Raw genomic sequence first — 26655 nt, forward strand, 5'->3', positions numbered from 1 at the left:
TATCTTTACATGTTCCACTACAGTACATAATTTTTAAAAGTTCTCTATCCTTATCACTAAGCCTTTCTCTTTGTCCTATTATTTTAAGAAAACGTTCAGTTTGTTTAATTGGAACAATAGTTGGTTTTTTATCATCAATAGCTGCTATATTAAAATTATAGTGCATTATACTATAATAATCATAAGAAATTCCATATAATAATCATAAGAAATTCCATATGTTGTAAATTGTTTTGGATCACTTATTGCAAACATATCATAAAATTGAGGATTTATATTTTCCCAATTTATTTTAATAAATTGATCTCTATCAAATCTAGAATGTTGATGAGCAATACCTAATGTATGCATAGTTTCATGAATAATTGTACCTACAGGATTTGTACATATTGAAGAAAATGACAAATAGATAGGATTAAATGGTGATGCTTTTCCTACATAACTTAAACCACAAAATGCTGATGAAGGAGTTTTTTTATAAAATATATAAGAATTTGAAGGTTTCTTATTAATGGGTATATTGGTAAACTTAATACAAGTACCAGTTTCAATTTGTTTTAAAGCATTTTGTATATGTTGTTTTTCAATGTTACTAAAAGTATTATCTAAAACATATGGAATATTTAAAGGATTTGGCCATTTATTTGCTAACAATTTATCAATGAAATAAGCATTTCTTCTACTTCTTTTCATTTTTCTTTTAATTTGATTAATTAAAAAATTTGACTGTTCTGTTGTCAACAACATATCATCTTGATAAGTACCATCTTCAATAGCCTTAACATAATTACCTAAATTATTTACATTAAGTAAACTTTGTTTAACTTCATGAGTTTTTTTATATTTTTCATTTAAAATAGCTGAATTAACTCCGGGAATTGTTGATAATTCAAATGCCATAATATTTGATTTCTTATTGACATATTTAGGAATATTATTGTTTAAACAATTTATTCCACCTTGTTTTTTTAAATTCCCACATGTTTTCTAAAAAAAAAGAGATGCATAAAAAAAATATTATCATTTGTATGCTGACCTTGAATGTTTGCTGAACATTTTGTTCCATATTTCCCCATGAATATTTTGAATCAAGTTGTTGTTGAGACAAAGAAAGTTCATTTGGTAAATCAAACAATAAATTTGACTGATTTGGTGATTGTAAACTATTAACTACAAAAATATTTGTAAAAAATTTAATAATTTTAAGCACACTAAGCAAATATTTATTAAAACATTGGACAATTATCTAAACAATTAAATATTAATGTTATTATACATCACAAAATATACAAATATCACTTTTGTTAAATGATATTTATCCTCCAATTGATGGTGGACCTCTAGGAGCTGAATCGAGTCCTGGTGGATCAGGAATAGTTGGCGCTGTTGGAGGATTAAAACCATTAGCAAGTGTTGGATTTGGAGATGACTCAATATTAGGCATTGGCAAATTTGGTGTTTGTGAAAAAGAATTAGCCCAACCTTCATTTCCTCTCATATTATCTGGAGAGTTATTTCCTTCATTATTAAAGTTTGGATTAGGTGGTGGACCACCAAAATGTCCATGTCCATGAGGTCCCTAAAAAAAATAAGTATAAGACAATAAATATATAAACAAAAATATATAGGGAAGTATTAATTATTTATTTTTTTTTTTTTACAAATAAATGAAAGAACGAAATATTGGCATGTACTAATGTATAGGAAATTATTTTATGATTAAGAAATTTCTGAGTGTTATCCTACCATTGGTCCAAAACGAAAAACTTCTGCACATCTTGGGTGTCCTACAATTGATTGTCTACAATAATTTCTTAACATTCTTCGTAATGGTCTTGGAGCAAATGTAAGATCTCTCGTTTCAGTATCTAATATTGACCGGGCCTGTAACTTTTCTTCAAATGTCATTGGCCAAAAACCACCAGGCCCCATTCCGCCGGGTCCCATTCCACCAGGTCCCATTCCATCAAATGGAGGAGGACCCCATTGAGAATATATAACTTTTAGTAAGAATAGTAATATTAATACTGATTTTGCAATCATTGATAGTCTCCGTAATACATCAAAGGAAGTAAATGTAAATTTAAAACTTATTTAAAACATTTTATAGTATTTTTAACACAAGTATGTAAAGGTGAAAATATTAATTTAAATGAAGAAACAAGTTTACCAAATTTTTGACGACAGATAACATAATTATTTTAAATACATAATATTTCCTTCTCTTTTTTAATTGAAGTTATTATGTATTTGATTTTGTATAATATGATTCAAAACTCTATTATTTTAACAAATACCTTTAACTATTAAATTTTTAATTTGGATGCAGTTCCATAAACATTAAAAAAAATTAAAATAAAATAACTAACCAAAATAGATGATGTCATTTATGTTAAATATATACCTATACAAATTTATCGTATATTATATTATAATAATTAGAACCAATACAAAATATAAATTATCTAAAAAAATGTTTTTAATTTTAATATTAGATTTCAAATTATAATTGATCAGCTCAATCTCCTTATGTATAATTTAACATTGAACCCGTTTTACAAATACTTACAATACTTTCTTTTATAAATTACATTAGAAATTTTATATAATATCAATCACTTAATATAAAAATGATACATTAAAAATTCTTATACATGATAAATGGCAAAGACATTTAACTTGACCAGTAAATTTTTGTACATCCTAATAATTGATATATAATAATCATTTATTTAATTTCAAGATATATTAAATAATACATATTTATGTGTTGATACCAATGAACACTGAGTCATTATTAACATATTTCTTTTCTACACCATCAAAAAATGTACCTTATTTTATTTCATAAAAAGAATCTACACACTAATGTATAATTAAAAATTCTATTAACTTTATTTTTCTGATTTCCTCCTTTCTAAGAAAAAAAAATTATTTTTCTGAAATTTCTATTTAAATTTCCATTATTCAAAATTTTAATAGAAATTTATTTTCTAAAAACAAAGTTCTACTCTTTTTAAAAAAATCAAAAATAGAAAAGCACTTAAATGTTTAATTTTCTAGGTTAATAAATTCTTAAAAAAATATAAATACTTTATAGTTAGGAAAAAAAGTATAATAAGGAGACCTTCAAATTCATGACAAATTATATATTAAAATTAGTTTTCGTAATTATAAAAAAAAATCATACTGCCTTATGCAATATTTCTCAATGTCTTGGTGACCAATTCATCATTGTATTTTAGAGCTGATCTAATCATTGATACATCTTGATCAAGTTGTTTATTTACAGCCATCGAAACCTCCCTCATTGATAAAATGCCAATTGTATCTCTAACAGTCATATCAATTTCCTTCTTTTCCGAAATTAAATTAGCAAGTCGGCAATGAGGCATTATTCTTAAATGTTCATCTAATGGAATGTCTTCCTCTTCCCACGTTAAATCTTTTAAACAACACATACATTTAGCTGAAGGAGCATTTTCCTCATTACTTGTCATATAAAATCCCGATCTAGCCAACTATAAAATAATACAACAAACAAATTTATAATTACCTACCTCAAAAGAAGTACATTTTGCATTTTGAATATTATCAAATGGCCATCCTTTAAAAGTTTTGAGTCTATTAATAGTTAGTAATAAATCAGTAACTTCATGATCAGTAAATGAACTTAAATTAGCCAAGTCAGCAAAACTCTTCATTGTCATCATGAAAAAAAATTTTACGTTAAAGCTATATTCATAAATATATGAAAGAAAAACAATGACGCATTAAAGAATTGTGGCAACAAACAATCGTTACGAGATCTAGGCAAAACTGTTTTTAGTATTATACTTGTTTGTTATTTACCATAATTAAATTAGTTAAAGTTTTTATAAAAAAATCTTATCTTGGAATTGGAAAAATAACTGGTTTGTATAAAACTTGGTAATAAAGATATTTTATATTATTAAATTTGTTTTAACTTTTAAACTCTAAGTAAACATGTGATTAAAACGTTAACATACGAAAAGCAAGATAAATAATCATAAGTTTATTACGTAAAATTAATGATTAATATTTTTTTTTAATTTTATATAAAAAAACAGATGATATTTAAATATATTTAAAAATAGTATCATTCTATATTTTCGTTGGTGTTTTTACTAGTAAATGTTTTAATATTCTAATTTTCTAATTCTTAGTAAACTCATAAAAGAGTTTACTATTTTAAAAAGTTTTAAATCTTTAATTGTGTTTATTCTTTAACAATAATTTAAATATTCTTTGAATTTAAAATTAAAATTTTCTCTTTTCTTAAATATTCAAATTAATTCTATAATTTTTTAAAAACAACACAGAACATCTTTATTTAAATAATCAAACGATGAACCTTTTTTTCCTTTAAATTCAACACAAATATTTTTACAATTATCAGTAGCAGAAAACATAAAAACAAAAGAAAAAAAAATTTATTTTATAGAAATTTATAAAATTAGAAAATGAGACAAATGTTGTCTTTTAACATTAACATTATTTTTGAATTAAATGAATCATGAAATTCTTGAATTTTTACTTCTATGTCTTTATATTTTATTTAATTTATCATTTTCCATCATGTGTATTTATAATTAGATAAAAATTATACAGAGTTTTAGGGAGGAATAATAAAATTCTTATTTATTTAATTTTAAATGGGTTTAGTTTTTATAAGTAGATCTTCTTTATAATATATTAAAAAGACTGAAATACAATTATTAAAAATTCTTCCGGTGTATGATTTTTGACAGAAAATTATGTTATTTAGCAATTATATTATTATTAGTAAGAAATGAGATAATATATATACTTCCTTAACTATAAAATATATTCTTTTTGTTAAAAAATTAAAAAAAAAAAAAAATTAGTTTTATATGAAATCAAAATTTCTGTTAATTTTCAAAAAAGAAAAAAAAGTTTCATTTTAAAATTATTTTATTAAAAAAAGTTAAAAACAACTGGTAATTTGGTACTAACACTAAAATATAGTAAAAAGTACTTTCATCACGACTTATTCGCGCTTGTTTTGAAATAGTGGAGTTGTGTTTATATATTTCTATTGAATAATTCAATATTTTGTTTCATTAGGAAAAGAATGAAACGGCGCCATGAACCATCTGATGGTAAGTTTAGTATATTAAAGATAATGTTATGTATTTTTAGACGGAGAAAATAGTTTGAATTTGTACAAAAGGACTACTGGTCCCAAACAACACAGTGTAGATCTTGGTATTCCAGATAGATGGTTATATTGTCCCAAGATTGGTAAAGTAATATCAGAAACTTTCGTTCCATTTAAAACACCTTTATCAAGTTTATATGATTCTCAAATACCTGATTCATCTCTTTATTTTCATCCACAAGATGTATTTGATAAAAAATTTGAAGGCATTTCAGGTGATTCTAAAATTAAACTATGGATTGATCTAACAAAAACTTCAAGATATTATTCAGAAGATGACATTAGAAAGAATGGTTGCATGTATGTTAAAATTCCTCTTGCAGGTCATGGACAATCTCCTACACTTGAGGAGACAGATTTATTTGTTAAAACATGTTATGAATTTATTGAAAAAAATCCAAATTGTCTAGTGGGAGTTCATTGTACTCATGGTTTTAACAGAACAGGATTTTTGATATCGGCTTATTTGGCACTAAAAGAATATTGGAATATTTGTACTGCAGTTGAAGTTTTTTCAAAAGCTAGACCATTTGGAATTTATAAACAAGGCTATCTAGATGACCTTTATGAGAGATACAATGATGATGATGAGGTACCAGCTCTTGTTTCACCCGGTAGACCAGCATGGGAAAATGGTCCTATACAAACAGATGATTCAAATTCACATGATAAAAACACAGAAACTGGAAGTGGGAGTACTAATAAAGTACCAATGTTTATGGATGGTTTGGTTAAATGTGCTGAATATGTAGATAATGCTTTTTTGTGTAATCAATTAAGATCAATAATTAAAGGTTATTGCCGATATAATAGGAATGATTTTCCTGGATCTCAGCCAGTATCTTTAGAAAGATCTCCTACTTTAGATAATTTTGAATATCTATTTAATGAAGATTACATGGTTTCATGGAAAGCTGATGGTGTTAGGTATCTAGTACTTATTAAAGATGAGGATGAAATATATGCATTTGACAGAGACAATAATGTTTTTAAAATTAATAATCTCTATTTTCCCCATCGTAAAGAAATTAGGCATATTAAAGACACATTAGTTGATACAGAAATTATTATGGAAAAAACACCTGTATCTGAGGATGAATTTAAAACAATACCAAGAATGTTAATATATGATGTTATTCATTATGAAGATACACAAGTTGTTGATTGTGATTATAGGAAAAGGATAATGTGTATTCAAAGGGAAATTATAGAGCCACGTAAAAAAGCAATGTTTGAGGGTAGAATTATTCGAGAAAATGAAGAAATTAGTGTACGATGGAAACAATTCTATGAACTTTCAGCTGTACCAAAATTATTTGAACCTAAGTTTTATAGTACACTTGGCCATGATATTGATGGTCTTATATTTCAACCGGTAAAAGCTCCCTATGTTGGGGGTAGATTTGATAAAATTTTAAAATGGAAACCACCAGAGCAATCTTCAATTGACTTTAAGTTACAAATTCAAAAAGTAGAAAAGATGGGTGATATACCTAAATTTGTTGGGTTTTTATTTGTATCAGGACAACAAAAACCATTTGCACAGATGAAGGCTACAAAAAGTTTGCAAAAATATGACGGGAAAATTATAGAGTGTAACTTTGTTGTAGGTTGTTATTTTTTATTATTTTATGTTTATATTTAGAATAACCAATGGACCTTTATGAGAGAAAGAACTGATAAAAGTCATCCAAATGGTTTGAGGACAGCAATGTCTGTTTTAAATACTATTAAGTATCCAGTTACAAGAGAATTACTCATTCGAAGTATCATTTCAAGGACTTACCGACCACATTAAAACAATTTTTTAGTTTTTATTCATTTAAATTTTTAAAAATGTATACTTTTTTTTTAATTAAATATTTTTTTCTTCAGAGTATATTTTAAAAGTATTCGTTAAATTAAATTTAATAAAATAAAAGTCAAAGTATAACGTCTAATGTCTCAATAATCCTTATATCATGAATGAAAAGTTAAAAGTATAAAGTTTTTTTTCAATTCTCAAATATTTAAAAATACTTTCTTGGGAAGTGCAATCAGGCTAGTTGTAAAAAAACAAAAATTTATCTTTACATTATAAAAGCTTCAAGAATGCAGAAGGTGTATTTTATTTAGAATAAAAGATGTTTGAATGAAATTTTACAAATTGATAAAAGATTTATTTGTATTAAAATAATGCCAAAAGGATAAACTTTTTTGACTTAAATTTGAACTAAATTTAAATAGCCATAGCTTTATTTAAAAAACATATTTCCAAAATAAATGAAAAAAAAACTCTGGTGATCATAAATATTAATCAAATAACTATTATCTCATTGTGTTCATTGATTATTAATTACATAAAAAAATGGTACAGTAATGTAAAAAAAGAAAATAATTAAAGAAAAACAAACAATGTGATTTAAAAGAAAAGATTAGCTATAAAAAATTATACAAATAATTACAAATTTTTATATGTATTTATTGTTAATAAAAAAATAAACAAATATTTCAAAAAGTATCTTTTGTTATCTTTTTAATATTTAGTTTATATCAATACCCATGAGGTTGAAAAAAACTCCAAAATTCAAAAAAAATTTAAAAAAATCTTAAGACTGAAATTTTTTATAAAAAAATAAAAACATTAAAGTATATGAATAAAATTTTTAAATTACTATATTTACAAATATTAAAATAGTACAAGGTGTATAATGAATGTAATACCAATATAAAAAAAAGAATAGTCATATTTTAAAACCGTCAAAATCACAAGATAAGAGACTACTTTGTAACAATAATCTTAAAAATTATATAAAATCAATCTTAAGAAAGAACTTTTGTCTAAAATTGTATTAAACAAATTGATAAGAAATATAAATATTTGAAAACAAATTTGATTCATGAATATTTTCTCCTAACAGAAAAATTTAAAAAAAGTAATTAATAAGAGAAAAAAATGAATAACTTTTTTTTAAATATAGATATTAAAAATCTGATTTTACAGGAAAAGATAGAAGAATTTATGACACATAATACCAATGATCCAGAAATAAATCCAACCTCTAAGAGTATTTATGATGATGCAAAAAGAGTAAAAAAAAATAAATCTTATCTTAAAAAATTCTAAAAATTTTTTTTATTAAAAATAATAACATTGAGATTATGATTTAAAATTCATGCTAATATAAAATCCATGAATCATTTCTAAAAATACTTTTTTAAAAATAATAATTTTGAATATTCTGAATTTAAAAACCAACATAAATAATAAGTTCATATTTGTGATATATAAATTATTTATTATAATATTGTAAATTGTAAACTAATAAATTATTCTTATCATAAATTTTTCGTTTTTCATTGCTAGTCATTCTTAGACAAAGTCTACTGTTGTTTTATCAGAAAATTTAAAAAATTTTATTAGAAAAAGTATTTTAAAATTTCATTTGCAAATTTTGAATTAGTAGTTTTATATTTTATACTTGAGGATAATTTGAAATAATATCTTTAAAACTTTTGTCTTTTTTTTAACTTTTTGGATCATATACTGTATTAAAATTAACTGTAGATTTTAAAAGAACACAAATTAGAAATTTACAAGAATCAGCTTAATATTAGGATTATAGTCACTAGAGTTATATTCTAATCTTTTTTTTTAATTAAAATATTTTATATAGCCTTTAATGTATAATTATATTATATTAAGAAGATCCATCTAACAACTATAATACTTTTCATGCGCATTTGACGTCACCTTTTGATTTAATGGGATAACATTAATTTTCCATTGTGTAATTAATTGTACTTGAAATTTAAAAAAAAGAATCCTCTAATACTAACGTTATTAAAGTAATTTTTAGTCTTTGTTATATTGACAATATAAAAATTTATGTTTTAGCAAATACAATTACATCATCACTATAGATGGTTTTACGTAGTTTAATCTATCTTAATTATATATATAATGCCAATGGCTATCCATAAATAATTGGCATTATTAAATAAGTTATTTACAAAAATAAAATATTAAACAAATATATCTTATTGTCTAATTTTGTTTTTATTTATATATATATATTAATTTATAAATTAATCTTTTAATTAATTTTTGATTTTTGATTAAAATATTTATTAAAATATTTACATAAAAATTGATTTTTTTTTCTTATCTTATTAATCAGTGAAAATTTATTTTTTAAATACTTTTTTTAGTATATATGTATGTTTCCTTTCAATAAATTTATATTTCGATTAATTTTTGAATAGATAAAATAGTATATTATATTTAGTATAATTATTTAGTTTGAACTTTGATTATTTGTTATCGAGAATTTTATTTATATCTACGGGTCATTCCCACAACTTTTATTTACATTTGTGTAATCTGTTACCTAAAGCAAAATTGTAATGAAATAAGTAATAAAATTTTAAGCTTATTTTATAAAATTATATTGGGAGGAGTTTTAAAAATTTTTGTCAAAAATGTTGGTCAGAATATTTTTTAGTAAAAATTGTTATGTTTATTTTTCTTGGTGAATTTTACATCATTTGTATATGGTCAATAGCTACTTGTCACATATGATATTGGATACATATGTAGAAAAATAGTTATGGTTCCCAGAGCCTCTTTATGTTTAAAGCTGAAATTGTAAAAAAAAAATTGAAGCTAAAATATGTTTAGTTTTTATATCAGATTCCTTTTAAAGGATATGAAAAATATTAAAAAAAAAAAGACAATTAATAGAATATATTATATATAAATCATTTTTTTTTTATTTAGTAAATTTTATTGTTTAGTACTTATTTTTTATTTTCCGTGAATAAACTTTTATTTGATCAGCATGACTAATCTTAACATTATATTTATAAAACTGCTAAAAATTACACCTATCGTTATATAAATGTTTATCCTGGTAAAATTTTTAAGGTTGATTGACAAAAGCTAATATACATATTAAAATTTATTGTACTTAAAAAAAAAATACATCTATACATTTCTATAAATGATTTGACGAAGTGTAATAATTTTTTAATATTAAATTTTATAAACTATTATTTATATTTTTATTATTATCTTTTAATATATTTATTTGGTTTTACATTAATTTAATTCAAAAAAAATATATATAAAATTATCTTTTAAGTTAAACAGTTAATTAAAAATACTTCATATATTAATTGCCAATTTAAATATATATTTACAATTAAAAATAAAATAAATGATTAAAAAAAATTATTCCACTAAATTTTGCATCAAAATTAAAATAAATGACTTTTAAATAAAATGTATAAATTTATAAAAGAAATTATTTTAGATTGAGTTTATTTTTGTTATATTATTCCTTATTTTATAAGATTAAAATGTAATCTTTGATAATTATCATTTTTAGATTAATTTTAACTAAATATATTGTTATTTTTAATTTTATTTTTTTTTATCTAAGAAATGAATATTACACAACATATTCTGGAACATTTTGCTTCAAATTCAAATCAGATACGTTTAACACCTCAGGTATTACCTAAAATATCATCAGTTAATGATGAGGACTACTCAAATGATGTAAATTTTTTATCAGAAGATACATTTAATAAAAATGAAATAAATTCAAATATATGGAATTTAACTGGTGATGACGTATTTGCTGGTTTATTTTTATTAATATTTGGCATGTTCGGAATTACATTATATGCTGTTGTTTGCATTGCCATGGCCAAAATGTGTAAAGAAATAGTTGGTTTTCGTTTTTTGGTATCTCAAGCACTTACTGATATTCTTTTATTACTACAGGTTTGTTTATCTTTATACTATAAAATAAACAATGTTTACTAACTTATGTAACTTTTAAAAGATATTATACTACCATAAATAAGTTTTTCATATTTTCATAGCCATTTCAATTTATAATAAAAATATATTATATTTAATAAAAAAAATTTTTTTTTTTTAGTTTGGAATTTGGCCGGGTGTAGTTATTTTAACACAAAATGAAATAATACCACATAAATATAGATGGCATATGCATATTTACCTCGATTTTACTTGGTGGGCAATGGTTTATCATTATTCAATTGTAGCATGGAGTCGTTTAGCTGCTGTTCAATTTCCCAATTGGTTTCGAACATTATCAAATAGAACATGTTTAATAATTTGTTCAATTGCATGGATTGGTGGATTAATTCAAACATTAATTGAACATCAACTTCCTTGGTTTGAGATACTTTACTATGACCCAAAGCAATACTCATTGACAGGAAATTGGGTTAATTATAATGAAAAAGGCACAGCAACATATTATATGATATTTAATTGGGCAGCAATTATATTACCATTTCCTTTTTATGGGTATGCTTTATATGTTTTATTTAAAAGGCAACAAAGACAATATTATAATTCATTAAAATACCGATTACGAGAAAATTCTTATACATCTGATTATACAGTTCAGAGGCAATTATCTATTGAAACAAGACTTCTTATACCATGTATTATAAATACAATATTATTTGTTGTTGGACAAATTGCAATATCTATTTGTTCAAAGACAACTGGAAAATGGATTTCATGGACAGTTATGGTTATATTTGCTACCAACTCATTTGTTAATCCCGTTTTATATCTATGTTTCAGTTCAGTTATACGTAGATATTTATTTACAAATTGTGAAAAACAGCTTAATACATCATCTGTTTACCGTGACTTTGACTTTCGATCATCTAGTCAAGCAAGTATTAGTTATCACCAACAACAAAAATCTTCACTAATAAAGTGGAAAAAAGATTCACCATCATTGTCTAATTTATAAAAATTTATCACTATATACGAGTTTTCAACAAAAACAAAAAAAAAAGATATTTGAGAAAGAAAAAAAAAAAAAAATTAAAAGTTTATTGTACTTTACTTAATTTATTTTAAATATTATATTATAAAAAATATATTATTAAAAAGATTTTTTTTTATATATATGTAAATAGAAGAAATAAAGACATATTACAAAAAAATATTTTAATGTAGTAAAAATAATTAATTAATTTCGTTAAATTATTATTTTAAAAGTAATGATATACAATTTTTATCAAAACCTGAAATTTTTAACGTGTCTATGGGCTCAATTTGATTTATAACATTGTATTTACTTTTACTACAATTAAAGTATACCTTGTACTGCTTAATCTATACTAATATTTTTAAACTTTTAATTTTTTTTTTTTGTTAAAATATTACTTTAAAAGATATAATGAAGAATGGGAAAATTTTTATTCAGATTGTATTTTTACTTAACTTATTCATTTATCTAAAAGCTCATGAGAAATATATTATTTTACAATTGAAACCAAATAATTTAACACAATTAATAGAATTAAACAATATTTTTGAAAGCGGAAATGTAAGTTGTGTATCAAATTTTTTACTTAAAACTTAGTAATATTTTATAAAACTAAATGAATATATTTAATACCCGTTATTTTAGTTTGACTTTTGGAAATCTCCCACACAAATTAATGCTCCAGTTGATGTTCTCCTAACACCAAAGACCCAAACTCACTTTATGCATCTTATTTCAATATTAGGATTAGATTACAAGATATTAGTTTCAGACGTTGTAGATTTTATTGATAAAAAGGAAATACAAGTAGAGGAAAATCGTAAATATTTTATTAAAAATAATAATTTAATAAGAAAGGATGATTCTGAATTTAATAGTTTAGGTTTAAAAATGGGAGATTATCATAATTATAATGATGTTGTTAGTTGGATGAGAAAAATTGAAAAAAAATTTTCAAATTTTGTTAAAGTATTTTCAATTGGTAAAACATTTGAAGGAAGAGATATATATGGCATTATGATGGGAAACTCGTTAAATGATACATCAAGAAGGATTATATGGATTGATTCCGGTATACATGCACGTGAATGGGCTGCAATACATACAGGAATATATACAATTCATCATATTGTAAATAATTATGGTAATGATAATGATATAACAAATTATCTTAGTAATTTAAATATTATAATTTTTCCAATATTAAATCCTGATGGATATGAATATACTAGATCAGATCCAAGAAATCCATTAGTTAGATTTTGGAGAAAAAATAGAGGACAACTTCGTTGTGGAAAAGATAATAAAGATGGTAAAGAAAGTTGTTGTAAGGGAGTTGATTTAAATCGTAATTTTGATTATAAATTTTCACAAATTGGTACAAGTTTTAATCCCTGTTCAGAAATATATCATGGAGCAAAACAATTCAGTGAACCAGAGACACAGGCAATTCGTGATGCCATAATAAAAGGAAGTTTTGCTGGAAGAATTGATGCACTGATAAGTCTTCACGCCTACTCACAATTATTTATTTATCCATATTCAATAGCTAAAAATGTTTATCCTGAAAATATTTCTGACCTTAGGAGAATTGCCTCAAAAGCAGTTTCAGCAATAAAAAAAATGTATGGAACAAAATATCAATTTGGTACTGGACCAGAATTAATATATCCATATACAGGTATACATATATATTTTTTTTCTTTTATTTTAATGTTAATAATAATTTAAAAAAAAAAAAAAGATATGGTAAATATAATAATTTATTTTAGGTGGCAGTACAGATTGGGCAAAAGAAACTGCGAAAATTCAATATACATACACAATTGAGGTAAGACCAAGTTATTTTGATTGGAATGGTTTTGTTCTTGATAAAAGACAACTTATTCCAGTTGGTAAAGAAACATGGGAAGGAATAAAAGTAGTTATAAATGAAATAAATAATGAGATCAATAAGCAAAAATTGTTAAAAGAATCTACAAAATTAAATATTTCTCCAGAGAAATGCAAGGATTTTAATTCAAATTGTAAAATATGGATTGACAATCAAAAGGATATTTGTAAAAAATCTTTTATTGCAATGAGTGCTTCATGTCCCTTATCTTGTAACTTTTGTTCCTCTCATTAAATTTTTTTTTTTTTTTTTATTTTTATAATATAATAATAAAAAAAAAATTTCTTAAATAATTGTTATATTTTTTCTTTCAACTGGTTTATGAATAAAATATGTTGGAAAAGGTATTAAATGAAATATAGCATTAAAACCTTTATAATTATTTGTTAAATCAGAATAAAAACGTAAAAACATATTAGGAGTTGTAGAGGTAAATATTGTTTGTGTTAAATTAGATCCTTTAACTTGAGCAATAAGTTTAGATTCATCATCACCATTAATATTATCATATATTTTAACATAATCACAACATGATTCAGTAGAAAATGTAATAAATTCTAATGATACATAATTTTCTGTATTATTTGCTCCTAATAAATAATCACATGTTATATCTAATGGATATAAATCAGGCCAATTTGGTGATGATATTCCAGCAACAGTTTCATTTAATATTGTTAATGGACAATCACTTTTATCAAGAGGATTTTTTGTAGTTGGATTTTGTATATTAAATATAGGTACTGCATGATAATCAATATAAAATCCTTTATATGTATTAGTTAAATCACTCATAAATCTTAAAAATATTTCACTTTCATTATTTGAATTAATTATTGTACCAGGAGTAACAACACCTTGTAAAACTTCTATTAAATTATTACCAGCACCATTATATATATATAATGTATCACAACATGATTCTGTTATAAAATCATATACAATTAATTGTATTGTATAATTTTCAGGAACTTTAATTAAAAATTCACATTCATCACCATCTGAATAATTTGATGGATAGTTAGGAGAATATACAGATCCATGATGACCATCTTCATCAAAATGTAAAATAGATGGACAATTTAATTTATCATAATTTTGTACATATGATAAGACATCATTTATAGCAATGATTAAAATAAACAATTGTCCTAGAATAATTTTTTGAAACATTTTAGTAAATAATTATTATATTTTAATAATATTGTTTATATAAAAGAATTTTTAGAATATATAAGTAATTGTTTCATTACAAATGTCTGAGAATTAACAGTTCCGTAATTAACATAATATTTTATAAAAATGTCTTGTTATCTAAAATAAATGATAGCATTATAATTTTTATCATGATTACAAGAATAATATGAATGATTGCATAAATCTTTTTTCTATACCAATCTTCTTACATATAAATAATAGTTATAAAATTTTTTATTTTTAGTCATTAACTATGATAATTTTAAAAGGTTATCATTATAAATTAATATGTCAAAAAAAAAAAATATATATATATATAAAAGAAAATAAAAAGTTATTTATAGGTATAATAATTATTGTGTGATTATAAATAAAAAGAAAAAATATTTAAATTCTTATATTGCATATCATAAATATTTTAAAGTATAATAATCATTAATATATTAATATGAACAATTAATAGTTAAATACTTAGGTATAAACAAATGATGAATCAAAAAAATTTATTGATAGCATAATTTATTAATAAAACGATGACGATTGTTTATTTAAAAAACTTTTTATTATCTGAAATAATAATTTTGATGTAAAATATTTGTAGTATTATATTACTTTTTAGCAGGTCCGGCTTTAAATCTTATTGCACCACCTTCAGTTTTTTCACATTTATATTTCATATTTTTGTGAACAACTTCTTGATTAAGTGGTATATCATGACCTTCTTTACTAACACAACCAATTATTTCACTGATTCCATTAGCAACACATTTTCTTTTAAATAATTCATTTTCAATCCATATATCACCAACTTTATGAATTTGTTCTCTATCATCAACACAATGAACAACAATATTTCCTTCATCTGGTGAATTTTGTGGATGTACTTTATGAACTGAACTACCTGAATTACTATTAAGATTAGCTGGTGCTGTACCACGGGAACTTTTCATAAGAACTGTTCCATTTCTAAAATGAAGACATTCAATTTGCATACTTTTTATACTAGCTGTCTTATTGACACCTATCTTTGTTCCATCTTCATGTACACATGAAATAAGTTTTTGCCCACCACCTGGTAAACATTCAAATTCAAATGATTTTGAAATCCATTTCTCTCCAGGACTATATCCTCCTTCACATTTGGCATTTGCATTGACACCTTGTTTAAGTGTAACTAAACCACTTGAATCAAGTGTACAATTCCATTGATCATTTCCAATATCAACACTACCATTAATTGGAATCTTTTCACCAGATGGTGTAAGGCAGGCAGTAACTTCAGTTCTCCATGATCCATCTTCAGATATTGAACATTTCATAACAAATGCAGCTTTCTCCTTCTAAATAATATTAAAAAAAGTTTGTTATTTTAAATAATTTATAAAATATATCTTACCCATTCTTCACCATTTTTATAGATATTACCTCCATGTTGGCATCCATAAACATAAAGTATACTAGTAAGTAAAAGAAAAAAGAATAAAAAAATTTTCATATTTCACGTAACAAAGAAGCTTAATCTTTTAAAATGATACTTATTTTATTTCTTTATTTTTAAAATAATATCAATTTATTTATTGTTATCTTTTTTTTTTTTAAAATGATTATTATGTTTAAAAAGAAATAAAATATAATTAAGAAATTGATTTATGATATTTCAATATTATAAGAAACAATGCTACTAGAAGTTAATTTTAACAAATTTTCTTTTTGATTCACCATCATCATCCATTAAATCATTTTGACTTATAATAAAGAAACGTTCATTTAACTAAAAATTATCAATCAAATAAATGTTATAAAATATATATATTTATCTTCTAAGAAATAATAAATATCAGAGATTTTAACTTTTGTTAATATAAAATAAAGATTAAAAATATTTTAATGTTAAAAAAAAATATTTACAAGTTTTTAATTTATACTTTAAAATAATTAAAAAGTATTAAATTAAAATATCACAATTTATGGGTACATCATTGGTATTTTTTGTAACAATTAATTTTTTTGTCTCCTCAACCTGACTCTTGATTTTTTCTAATTCAAGTTTTAATGTTATATTTTCTTGTTCTAGTAAAGCTGCTTTTATTGTTATTTCATCCTCCTGAAACATATATATATAATAGTTAATTTAGTTTTAAAAAGAAATTTTGATAATGTTTTGGAATTATGAAGTGAATAATTCAAAATTAACAATTTTTTATAAAATTATTGTAAATAGTATATAAAATGTTTTTTTCACATCATTTTGAAGATACAATAAAAGTAGAAAGTAGAGAATTAAATCAAGATTTTACTACTGTTCTTATAAGAAATATAAATAAAAAGTATGGTGCTAAGGTAAATTTTTAACAAAAAAAAAAGTATTAATATATTTTTTTTATAGACAATTCAACAAGTTGGATTATGTTTAGCATTTGAATCATTTAGTAAAGTTGGTGATACATATATTTTACCTGGTGATGGTAATTTATTTACACCAGTTGAATTTTTATTTACCACCTGGAGACCAATTGTTAATGAAGTTATTCAAGGTGTAATCGAGAGATCAGAACCTGAGGGTCTAGTAATTTCGATGAATTTTTTTTCTGATATATTTATACCTAAAGACAAGTTACCGAAAGTTTCTAAATTTTGTACCAGTCAAAATGCTTGGTACTGGGCATACTGTGATGAGGATGGAAATGAAGCAGCTCAACTATATATGGATAAGGGAAAAATTGTTAAATTTAAAGTTGTTGAAACAATATGGAATAATAGTTTTATAGAGAGTGGTGAAGAGAAAAATTGTACAGAACCACCAATGAAAGTTATTGGAACATTGGCTGATACTGGTCTTGGAGTCATATCTTGGTGGGAACAGGTTTAAAACTAAAATTTTATTAGTTTATAATTTATTGCTTAATGAAATTATTATGTATCTTAAATTCTTTGTAGATTTTATATTATTATATTTATAAATTAAAATACTTTTTTTTTTAATTTTTGTTTCAAAAAAAATATTCCCTTAAATATATAAATAAAAATGAAGATAAATTAATAATTTTCTATGTCATAAAATATATAACAAATAAATAAAAATATTTTAAAAATTTTTTGTTTACTCATATAACTTAATATCTAAAATATTAATAAACATATAATTTTAATTAAAAATTTTTTAATATTTTATTATAGGCAATATATTTATATTAAATTACTATCATTATTTAAAATTTAATTATACATGATATATATTTCTAACATTAATATGGTAAATAAGACTTTGTTGTATAAAATACTAATATTCTTAAGTGGTTTTTCATAGTAAATAATGTTTAAATAATAATTAAACATTTTCTATAAAGTTTAAAAATTATTTAATATTTGTTTAAATTTATTTTATTATGTTAAGATTAATATTTAAGATAAGAAATAAAATTAAAAAGTAATTTTGTTAATTATACATGAAACATAATTTTAATAAAAAATGTTTCTGTTTAATAAAAAGTTTTTATACTAATATTTTATAATTATTCTTACCTTTTTTCTTCGTGAATCACGACTTCGTTTGGCAGCATCATTATTTCTCCTTCTTCTTTCCCAATAAGCATCATCTCGAATCATAGATTTTTTATGTTTATGTATGTCACTTTTAATAGTTGATCGTTTAATAGTTACACTTTCTGAAAGATCTCTAGATAATAATTCATTTTTACCTATCCTTTTTCTTGGACTATTTTGACTAAAAGATGATCGTCTTGATGTTGCTGATGAGTAGTTATCAGATACATCATTTTCACTACTTGATGAAAATACTACTATTGGTTTATTTTCAAATGAAATTTTTGATGGTTCAGAAATAAAAATATTTTTTGATTTTGATATTGTTGTTTCATGATTAACATCTAAATTTGTTGAATTTAAAAAACATAAATTTGGACTTTTTGTATTTGAATTTTGGAGTGCTAATAAATTATATAATGATGTTGTAATAGTATATGGTGTATTAAAATTTAATGGACTTTGTATAGTTTGTTTAAATGAATATAAAGGTGACTAAATAAATAATATTATTTAATATTTTGTTACATAAACTTACATTATTTATATCATTTTTTTGAAGAAAAGTATTTTTATAAGGAACTAAAGTACTAGTCATTTAAATATTTAATGAAGAAAATACAGAGATTCAATATGTTTAATGATAATACATAGAAGCTATGAAGTCTTTTAGTGTTCCTTTGAAAAATAGAAGAGGTAGGTATTATAAAATATAATTAACTAGGCACGAATAATAATGCAATTCAAACCTCTGCTGCATATAGGATGTATATCCAGAAGAAGTTGATTTTGTACCGGTGTGTGGATGGCGCGACCATGCAATTTCTCTTTCATATTTTGGATAATTCCAAAATGTATGTCTCTTATTAACACTTTCACTTTTATTCAAAGCCAGTAGTAAAATTTATCTATTATTTAATGTCAATAGGATGATCCTTTGCCTAAACTTTGAATATTATTTACCAAAAAAAAAAAATTAACATTTATCAATCATCATTACGTATAAACGATCCACAATCATGAAATATTAAATTATTATGACGTTGTTAAATTTTTTTTTATATTTTATGTAATATGGAAAACAAAGGTACCATGCACGAATTATTTGTTGTTTGGATATGCTTATTTATTTATAAGTTGTTTTATCGGTCAATCCTTTTCTTTTTATAATTGTGTTGTTGATCAATTCCAGAATATCTTTTATAATAATCATTTGAATGTAAAGTACCATATGAAGTAATTTAATCAGGTATTTTAATATATAATTTTAATATGAGATTTCCCTATTCCTATCAAAATCCTTTCATTACTATTGTAATGTTTCAAGGATAGGATATAGGTGACCGATATTTTTATTAATGACTCACATATTAAAAGGATATATATAAAATATGTATTAATACACATTTTTATAAAAATGAAAAATAACTATTAAATTATATGACATAATTGTCATTTTTCAATATTATGAAAATGAATATATATTATATAAAAAAAAAATCTTTTTATATCAATTATAAAATATTAAATAAACTGTATTCTGATAAATTAAATTGCCTATCAATTAAGCATACAAATACCAATTTTAAATAATCTTTAATTTTTTTTAATTAACAAAAATTCTTCATTGAAATTTCAGTTATATTTAAATTTTAAAATCTAACCTTTAGAATCACAAAAAAGACATTATATCATTTTAAAAATTGTATTTTATAATAAAACTTTGTACTTAGATAATAAAATCATACTTCTATTTTGATTCTACAATATGTCTTTAAAAATTTTTTATCTTTCTGTTTTGTCTAAAAAAAGATTAATAATATAAAGTTAGAAGTAATTGATAAGAATAATTTATTAGTTTACAATTTACAATATCATAATAAATAATTTTTTGTTACAAATGTGAATTTATTAATATGTTTGTTTTTTAATTTTAGGGATCTTAAAATTATTATTTGGAAAAAATATTTTTAAAAGATATATTATGAAATACATTTTAACATAAATCTTAAATCAAAACTTTAATAATGTTATAATAAAAAAAATATGTAAAATTTTTAAGAGAAGATTTTACTTTTTTTTACTTTTTTGTATAATTATAAATATCTTCAAAATTTGAGTATATTTCTGAATCATTAGTATCATTTTCTTTAAATTCTTTTATATCTTTCTATGAAACAAAATTATTTATATCATCATTTCAAAAGAAGTTATTAATTTTTTTTTTAATTTTACTGTTAACAGCAAACTTTCATGAATCAAATTAATTTTATTTTTCATATAGGTTATTTATTCATCCTACATTACAATGTTAATTTAACGATTGTAGTCATCAGTATTCAAAACCTTTTTTTTTATCATATTATATATTCTTAAACTTTATTCTTACACTTTAATGTTTTTATTTTTCTTATAAAAAGATTTCATTGATAAGATTTATTTGAATGTTAGAATTTTTTTTAGCCTCTTGAGTATTTATATGAGCTAAATGTTAAAAAGACAACAATAACTGTCTTCTAAAATATTTGTTTGCTTTTATATTTATAATGAATACATGCAATAATTTTCAATAATTTGTATCATTTTTATAAAACTACTTCTTCTTTTTAAATCATTTTGTTTGTTTTTTTTCTTCAAAAATTACCTTTTTTTTACATGACTGTACCATATTTTTTTATATAATTAACAATCCATGTAACCTACATTAATTATTACTATTCTAATATATAAAGAAATACAAAAGAATAAAAATTATAATAAAAATATTTATTTTTTTAAAAAATAAAAAACAATTTTTCCACGATTATCTCAGAAATCAATGGACATAATAAGAAAAAAAATAGTCATTTGATAAATAATTATGATCCCAAGGGTCTTTTTTTAAGTTTTGCCCAAAGATGTTTCTTAACATAATTTATAACTTTTTAAAATATTGTTATAGTCAAAGATTGGATCAAAAAAAATTAGATTGTTAGTTAATTTTTTACCCATGTATAAAATTTCACTCAAACATTAGTTATTCTAAGAGAAAATGCAATTTTTGCGTTCCTGGAGCCATATTAATGTGAAGATGAAATTTTGTTTTTAAAAAATTTCTTTTTTTCATAGACAGCAAAAAGTCTTTCCCTCCCAGAAAGGATTTTAAATATTTGAAAATCGAAAAAAAAATTTTTATTAGCTTAAATTTCGCCTATACAATAAATAAGGATTAATTAAGCAAATGATTTCGTAGAGCTTCATTTTCCGTGTCTTTTATTTTAAATTTTGCAATTTCATCAAAAAATAAGTCATCAAATGTCTTCTTCACATCATTTTTTTCCTCCTCAATTCCATTGTCATCTGGCTCAGAATCCCACTGAATTAAATCAATTTCTTCCTCTGGTTTAGTATCATTTCCATTTACCAGTGTTTCTGTATTATCAATATCTAAAATATTTTTTTTTGATTCAACTGGACTTTCAGCTGGTTTTGCATGTGTTAAAGTAAATGGCAATTCTGCTACCAATTCACCACCCAAAGCTCCTGCTATAGAAAGCCTCACTCTTATTTTATACTGTACAATTATACCTAAATTTTCTTTAGTTGTATTTTTACTTAAAATTGTAGAACTAGCTAAATTTGTATCTTCATGTTTTAATTGTCCATCTAGTGCCAAACCTCTTTTATCACGATTAAATAGTAACAATGGCATTAAATTATAAACTTTTGATAATGTACTTCCAGGACCAACTGGAAAACCTTCAGTACTTTCAATTTTAGCAACATCACAATTATAAGTTGCTGTAGTAAATAAACAAATATCTGCAGTCTGAACAACAAATGCTTTAATTTTTTTAACAGTTCTATTAGAATTATTTTGGATATGAACATTCACGGCAATAGTTTCTCCATGATAAAACATCTTTAAAAAAAAAGTTAATATTAATATTAATTATATTTTAAAAAATACCTCTCTATCTAATGAAATTTCAAGATGTAGTAAACCCGGGCTCATCATAAATTCTTTGCTAACCTCTATTATTGGTTGAGGTTTCTTAACCATTGGAGCATACGTTAATTTTCTAATTGCTAGACGTACTGAATTATGTTTTTTTGGTTTATCATTAATATCAACACATCCATCAACATATGTCTTTAATTCATAATCTACCCCACATGGTTTACCTGTATCACCCGGAGCTGGTTGTAAAGTTACTGAACTGGCAGAAAGTGGTGGAATTTCAAACCAAAAAGGAAAAGCATTTGGGCCTAATTTCTTTTTTAATCTTTCTTGAAGTCTTGTTAATGGCCTACTTTGATTTTCTTCTAATACAGGAAAAATTTGAACATACTGTGAGACAAGATCCTTCCTGAATGTTAATCCTAAAACATCTAAATCTTCTCTTCCATATCTAAAAGCAGCCAACAAGTGTGTCATTATTTTTTTTCCTGATGTAACATATTCTTCATCCAACAAAACCATACCATCAATTATATCTACATGGTCACCACTATCAATGAAATCTCTTTTTCCTAAATATGTTGTAATTTTTCCGTTAGGACTAGTTTTTTTAAATACTCTAAAAATAAAAAATAAACATTTTGATAATTTATAAATAATTACCGTGTACCACTTTTTTTATCCATTTTTTTTTACTTTGTAAACTGCTAAAATTTTTTTTTTTTTTGATACTAATAATAATAGGAAAGACCTAAAATATGTTTTAATAATTGATGAAAGAAAATCTAATACATCAGTCATAAGAAATAACAAAATTAGGTATAATAAAAATTATATAAATAAGCTATTATTTAAGAAATATAGAATAAAATTATTTATTAAAATTTAAAAAATATAGCTACTTATTAATAAATAATTTATTAATCACTATTTTCTATTACAAATATTTAGTCAATGTTCTGACAGGAAATTGAAGTAATATTCTCACAATAGTCTAAAATATTTAATAAATTACTATAACTAAAATACAGTAGTAATTAAAATTAAGCAACTTATTATATAATGAAAAAAATATATATAAATAAAAAAGATTGAAAAATGAAAAAGGATATATTTTTAAATATATTCTCGTATTATATTAAAAATAATATTGCAAATTTAATTAAAAATTAATATCTATGTTGTTTAAATATACAGTTAATAAGTACTAAAATCTATCATTAAAAAGTATTCCTACTGCAAACATCTTAAAATAAAATGTATGCTAAAAATAATAATTATAAATAATATATTAAATATTAATATACTTTGATCTCTTAAAAAATATATATATTAATTGTTCATAATTTTATTTATTTGTCGTAAAAATTTTTCCTATATTTTAGATTACAGCATAATTATAAAAATATCAAGCAAAAAATGAACAATCATTTTTCGATTGAAAATATTCAAATAGAATTAAAAAAAAAATATTTCCTCTGCAAAATAATTATATGACAATCGCAAATCAACATATTTATATAATAATGATAAGCTAAATATATTTTTTTTAACAACATTTCTTTATTTTTAACAAATATATTTTATAAAAACAATAATATAACATATCAACATCTTTTTCTGTCTCTAATTAAATGGCAAATATTAAAATTGTAATATTTAATTTTTAAAAAAAAAGTACATTATTAAACATTTTAATTACATAAAAAGAGTTGTATTTTAAAAAGTTTTAAAAAGATATAAAAATAAATAAATATAATATTAAAAGAATTATATATTCATTAATCAAACTATATTTTAAAAAAAAATATATTGGTCATTCTTTGTTAATATATAAATAGATGATTATAACCTTATAATAATAATAATAATAAAGAAGATGATGATATACAAAAGTTTTTTAAATAGACTTTATTTTAATGTTGAAAAATATATCGATAACTGAAAGACCTCCAAGAATTAAATATATTTTTTTTAATGATCTCTATGTTTATATAATATACATTTATAAATACATATATCCCGTATTATCATTTTAGCTGTTTACAAAATACTTTACTATATTGCACAATACTTTAACAAAAATCATTTTTCATTCAATTTTTTTTGCTTAAGACTAAAAGCGACAAGAATACTAAAAGGTATTTGCGATTGAATAGATCTTGCGCGACTTATTAATCAAAGATAACAAACAAACTCAAAATGACAATCGACCTAATACATAATTTTTTTTTTTTTTTTTGACAGTGTCAGATGATAGTCGCAGTGTGGAGGTAGTACATCAATAATACTATTGCAAGATATGTCTTATGGCGCTTGCTTTTTGAATTGTAGCTAGAATTTTTTTTAAATGATTAGAAAAATAAAATTTTTTAATCATATTACATGACAAATTTAATCTATGTTTTATTTTATTTATCAAAATTTTCTATTCCAAATGTATAAGTTACAAATAACAAAAGAAAACAAAAATGTTAAAATAAATTAAACATATTATAAAACAAAAATATATACATATGTGTATGATAACTTAAAAACAAAAAAAAAATCGAAAATATTTAAGATTTAAAAGTTCTTAAAATGTTTAGACATTAAAAATTTATAAAAAAAAATGTGATTTTTCTAATTTAAAATTAACTTTAATAGACATAGTAAAAGAATATACATTTATAGTAAATAAAAATAAATAAAAATGATAAAAATACTTAGAATTTATATATTTTTTATAATAAAAATTAAAGAGAAATATATATATATAATATATCATAAGCAGTCTATGTCAATACATGTTTATATTGAGCATAAGAGAAATCTTTCTTATGATAAACATACTTCCAAAACGTTTTTGTGTCAATTTGTTGTATTGTTAAAGTAGACTCATTGGATGTTTATTTAAATTTATTTGCCAAATGAAAAATGAAATGGAATTAGATATCCTTTTATATATATGGGCAAAATTTGAGATAGTAAAAGTTTTTTGTTCAAATTTTTAAAAATCTATTTTGGAAGAAAAAAAAAATTGTATTTGTTATGAGGAATAAAGGTTCTTTTTTTTTTATTAAACAAAACTTTTTATTTTCACACAAATATAGCTTCAAAAAGTACAAAAGATGCCTTTTTTTTATAAAATATATTATATTTTAGTGAAATCTTACATATTAATATCAAAATAATATATAAAAAAAATAAGAAAAAATATAAAAAAAAATAATAATTTAAACCACTAAAATGGTACATGATGTAAAATTATCTAAATACTCTATTAATAAATAAAAAAAAATAAAATTTAAAAGTTTTAAAATTCTAAAGTATGAATTTTTTGTTTCTAACCAGAATCTTGAATATTATATATTTACATTAATAATAAAACTGACTTTTTCATGAAAAAGTTTTTATTCATAAGATGATGCCTATGACAAGAAAATTTTATAGAATTAACTAAATAAGAGAAAAAAAAAGTGCACAATAAAAGGGACAAAATTTATTAAAAAAACTTTTTAAATAATGATATTAATTATCAACAAAAAATATTTACCTAAATGAAATTAAAACTATCGTTGTTTAGTAAAAAAAAAAAATTTAATGACAAGAATGAAATGTTAATAAGTTAAAGTAATATTTTCACAGGCAAATATTTTTACAATATTTGAAATGAATTTTTTTTAAAATATATTTAGTTTTAATAGTAATTTTATATAAATATAAAACAATTATAAAGATATATAATATGTAATAATTTATTTTTTTTTATGATTAAATAAAAAATCAGCTAATAATGTTTTTAAATATAATAAGAGTAGAAAGGTTAAAGTAATTTGACGTCTATAATAAATTTAGTTATCATTATTATTATTTTCTAATAAAACTCCACCTTTAAATGGAAGAAGTAGAGGTGTATAAAATGAGAAATATTGAAATAATTTAATTTTCAAAAAGTGTCTAAAATACTCAAATTAAGAAAGTCAGGAAAAAGAAAAATCTAATTAAATTAAAATAAATTAGATTAAACAATCCTACTAAATAAAGGAAATTTTAAAGACTAACCCTCAAAGGGTAATTACACAGATAGCTA

The 26655-nt window shown here is 22.1% G+C and overlaps 10 protein-coding genes across 10 annotated transcripts; 4 read left to right on the top strand and 6 right to left on the bottom strand.

Moving 5' to 3' along the window:
• Positions 1 to 171: 171 nt before the first annotated feature.
• Positions 172 to 2043, bottom strand: SRAE_1000144300 (Astacin-like metalloendopeptidase; the record flags this gene model as incomplete). The annotated part of the gene is made up of 4 exons (XM_024648399.1): positions 172 to 987; positions 1037 to 1170; positions 1339 to 1579; positions 1747 to 2043. Coding segments are annotated over 4 exons (1488 nt in total), but the record flags the coding sequence as incomplete, so codon positions are not given.
• A 1151-nt stretch (positions 2044 to 3194) lies between these two features.
• SRAE_1000144400 (Baculoviral inhibition of apoptosis protein repeat domain-containing protein) lies at positions 3195 to 3713 on the bottom strand (the record flags this gene model as incomplete). The annotated part of the gene is made up of 2 exons (XM_024648400.1): positions 3195 to 3521; positions 3561 to 3713. The coding sequence occupies 2 exons, from the start codon at positions 3711 to 3713 to the stop codon at positions 3195 to 3197; spliced, it is 480 nt and encodes a 159-aa protein (XP_024502382.1).
• Positions 3714 to 5116: 1403 nt separating this feature from the next.
• Positions 5117 to 7001, top strand: SRAE_1000144500 (mRNA-capping enzyme; the record flags this gene model as incomplete). Its single annotated transcript, XM_024648401.1, has 3 exons — positions 5117 to 5144; positions 5185 to 6809; positions 6849 to 7001. The coding sequence occupies 3 exons, from the start codon at positions 5117 to 5119 to the stop codon at positions 6999 to 7001; spliced, it is 1806 nt and encodes a 601-aa protein (XP_024502383.1).
• Positions 7002 to 10628: 3627 nt separating this feature from the next.
• SRAE_1000144600 (Hypothetical protein) lies at positions 10629 to 11988 on the top strand (the record flags this gene model as incomplete). The annotated part of the gene is made up of 2 exons (XM_024648402.1): positions 10629 to 10973; positions 11134 to 11988. The coding sequence occupies 2 exons, from the start codon at positions 10629 to 10631 to the stop codon at positions 11986 to 11988; spliced, it is 1200 nt and encodes a 399-aa protein (XP_024502384.1).
• Positions 11989 to 12420: 432 nt separating this feature from the next.
• On the top strand, positions 12421 to 14137 carry SRAE_1000144700 (Peptidase M14, carboxypeptidase A domain and Proteinase inhibitor, carboxypeptidase propeptide domain and ShKT domain and Proteinase inhibitor, propeptide domain-containing protein; the record flags this gene model as incomplete). Its single annotated transcript, XM_024648403.1, has 3 exons — positions 12421 to 12570; positions 12655 to 13690; positions 13782 to 14137. 3 exons carry the CDS (start codon positions 12421 to 12423, stop codon positions 14135 to 14137), a joined length of 1542 nt encoding a protein of 513 aa, XP_024502385.1.
• A 51-nt stretch (positions 14138 to 14188) lies between these two features.
• On the bottom strand, positions 14189 to 15076 carry SRAE_1000144800 (CUB domain-containing protein; the record flags this gene model as incomplete). The annotated part of the gene is made up of 1 exon (XM_024648404.1): positions 14189 to 15076. One exon carries the CDS (start codon positions 15074 to 15076, stop codon positions 14189 to 14191), a length of 888 nt encoding a protein of 295 aa, XP_024502386.1.
• A 587-nt stretch (positions 15077 to 15663) lies between these two features.
• SRAE_1000144900 (Hypothetical protein) lies at positions 15664 to 16595 on the bottom strand (the record flags this gene model as incomplete). The annotated part of the gene is made up of 3 exons (XM_024648405.1): positions 15664 to 15667; positions 15713 to 16440; positions 16497 to 16595. 3 exons carry the CDS (start codon positions 16593 to 16595, stop codon positions 15664 to 15666), a joined length of 831 nt encoding a protein of 276 aa, XP_024502387.1.
• Positions 16596 to 17329: 734 nt separating this feature from the next.
• Positions 17330 to 17969, top strand: SRAE_1000145000 (DNA-directed RNA polymerase III subunit RPC8; the record flags this gene model as incomplete). Its single annotated transcript, XM_024648406.1, has 2 exons — positions 17330 to 17440; positions 17487 to 17969. The coding sequence occupies 2 exons, from the start codon at positions 17330 to 17332 to the stop codon at positions 17967 to 17969; spliced, it is 594 nt and encodes a 197-aa protein (XP_024502388.1).
• A 629-nt stretch (positions 17970 to 18598) lies between these two features.
• On the bottom strand, positions 18599 to 19241 carry SRAE_1000145100 (Basic-leucine zipper domain-containing protein; the record flags this gene model as incomplete). The annotated part of the gene is made up of 2 exons (XM_024648408.1): positions 18599 to 19138; positions 19182 to 19241. 2 exons carry the CDS (start codon positions 19239 to 19241, stop codon positions 18599 to 18601), a joined length of 600 nt encoding a protein of 199 aa, XP_024502389.1.
• Positions 19242 to 21851: 2610 nt separating this feature from the next.
• Positions 21852 to 23269, bottom strand: SRAE_1000145200 (Arrestin family and Arrestin-like, N-terminal domain and Arrestin C-terminal-like domain and Arrestin, C-terminal domain and Arrestin, N-terminal domain and Immunoglobulin E-set domain-containing protein; the record flags this gene model as incomplete). The annotated part of the gene is made up of 4 exons (XM_024648409.1): positions 21852 to 22544; positions 22593 to 22676; positions 22722 to 23202; positions 23247 to 23269. The coding sequence occupies 4 exons, from the start codon at positions 23267 to 23269 to the stop codon at positions 21852 to 21854; spliced, it is 1281 nt and encodes a 426-aa protein (XP_024502390.1).
• Between the last annotated feature and the right edge of the window lie 3386 nt (positions 23270 to 26655).

Source organism: Strongyloides ratti (assembly GCF_001040885.1).
Source record: "Strongyloides ratti genome assembly S_ratti_ED321, chromosome : 1".
In the NCBI taxonomy this organism is placed as follows: domain Eukaryota; kingdom Metazoa; phylum Nematoda; class Chromadorea; order Rhabditida; family Strongyloididae; genus Strongyloides; species Strongyloides ratti.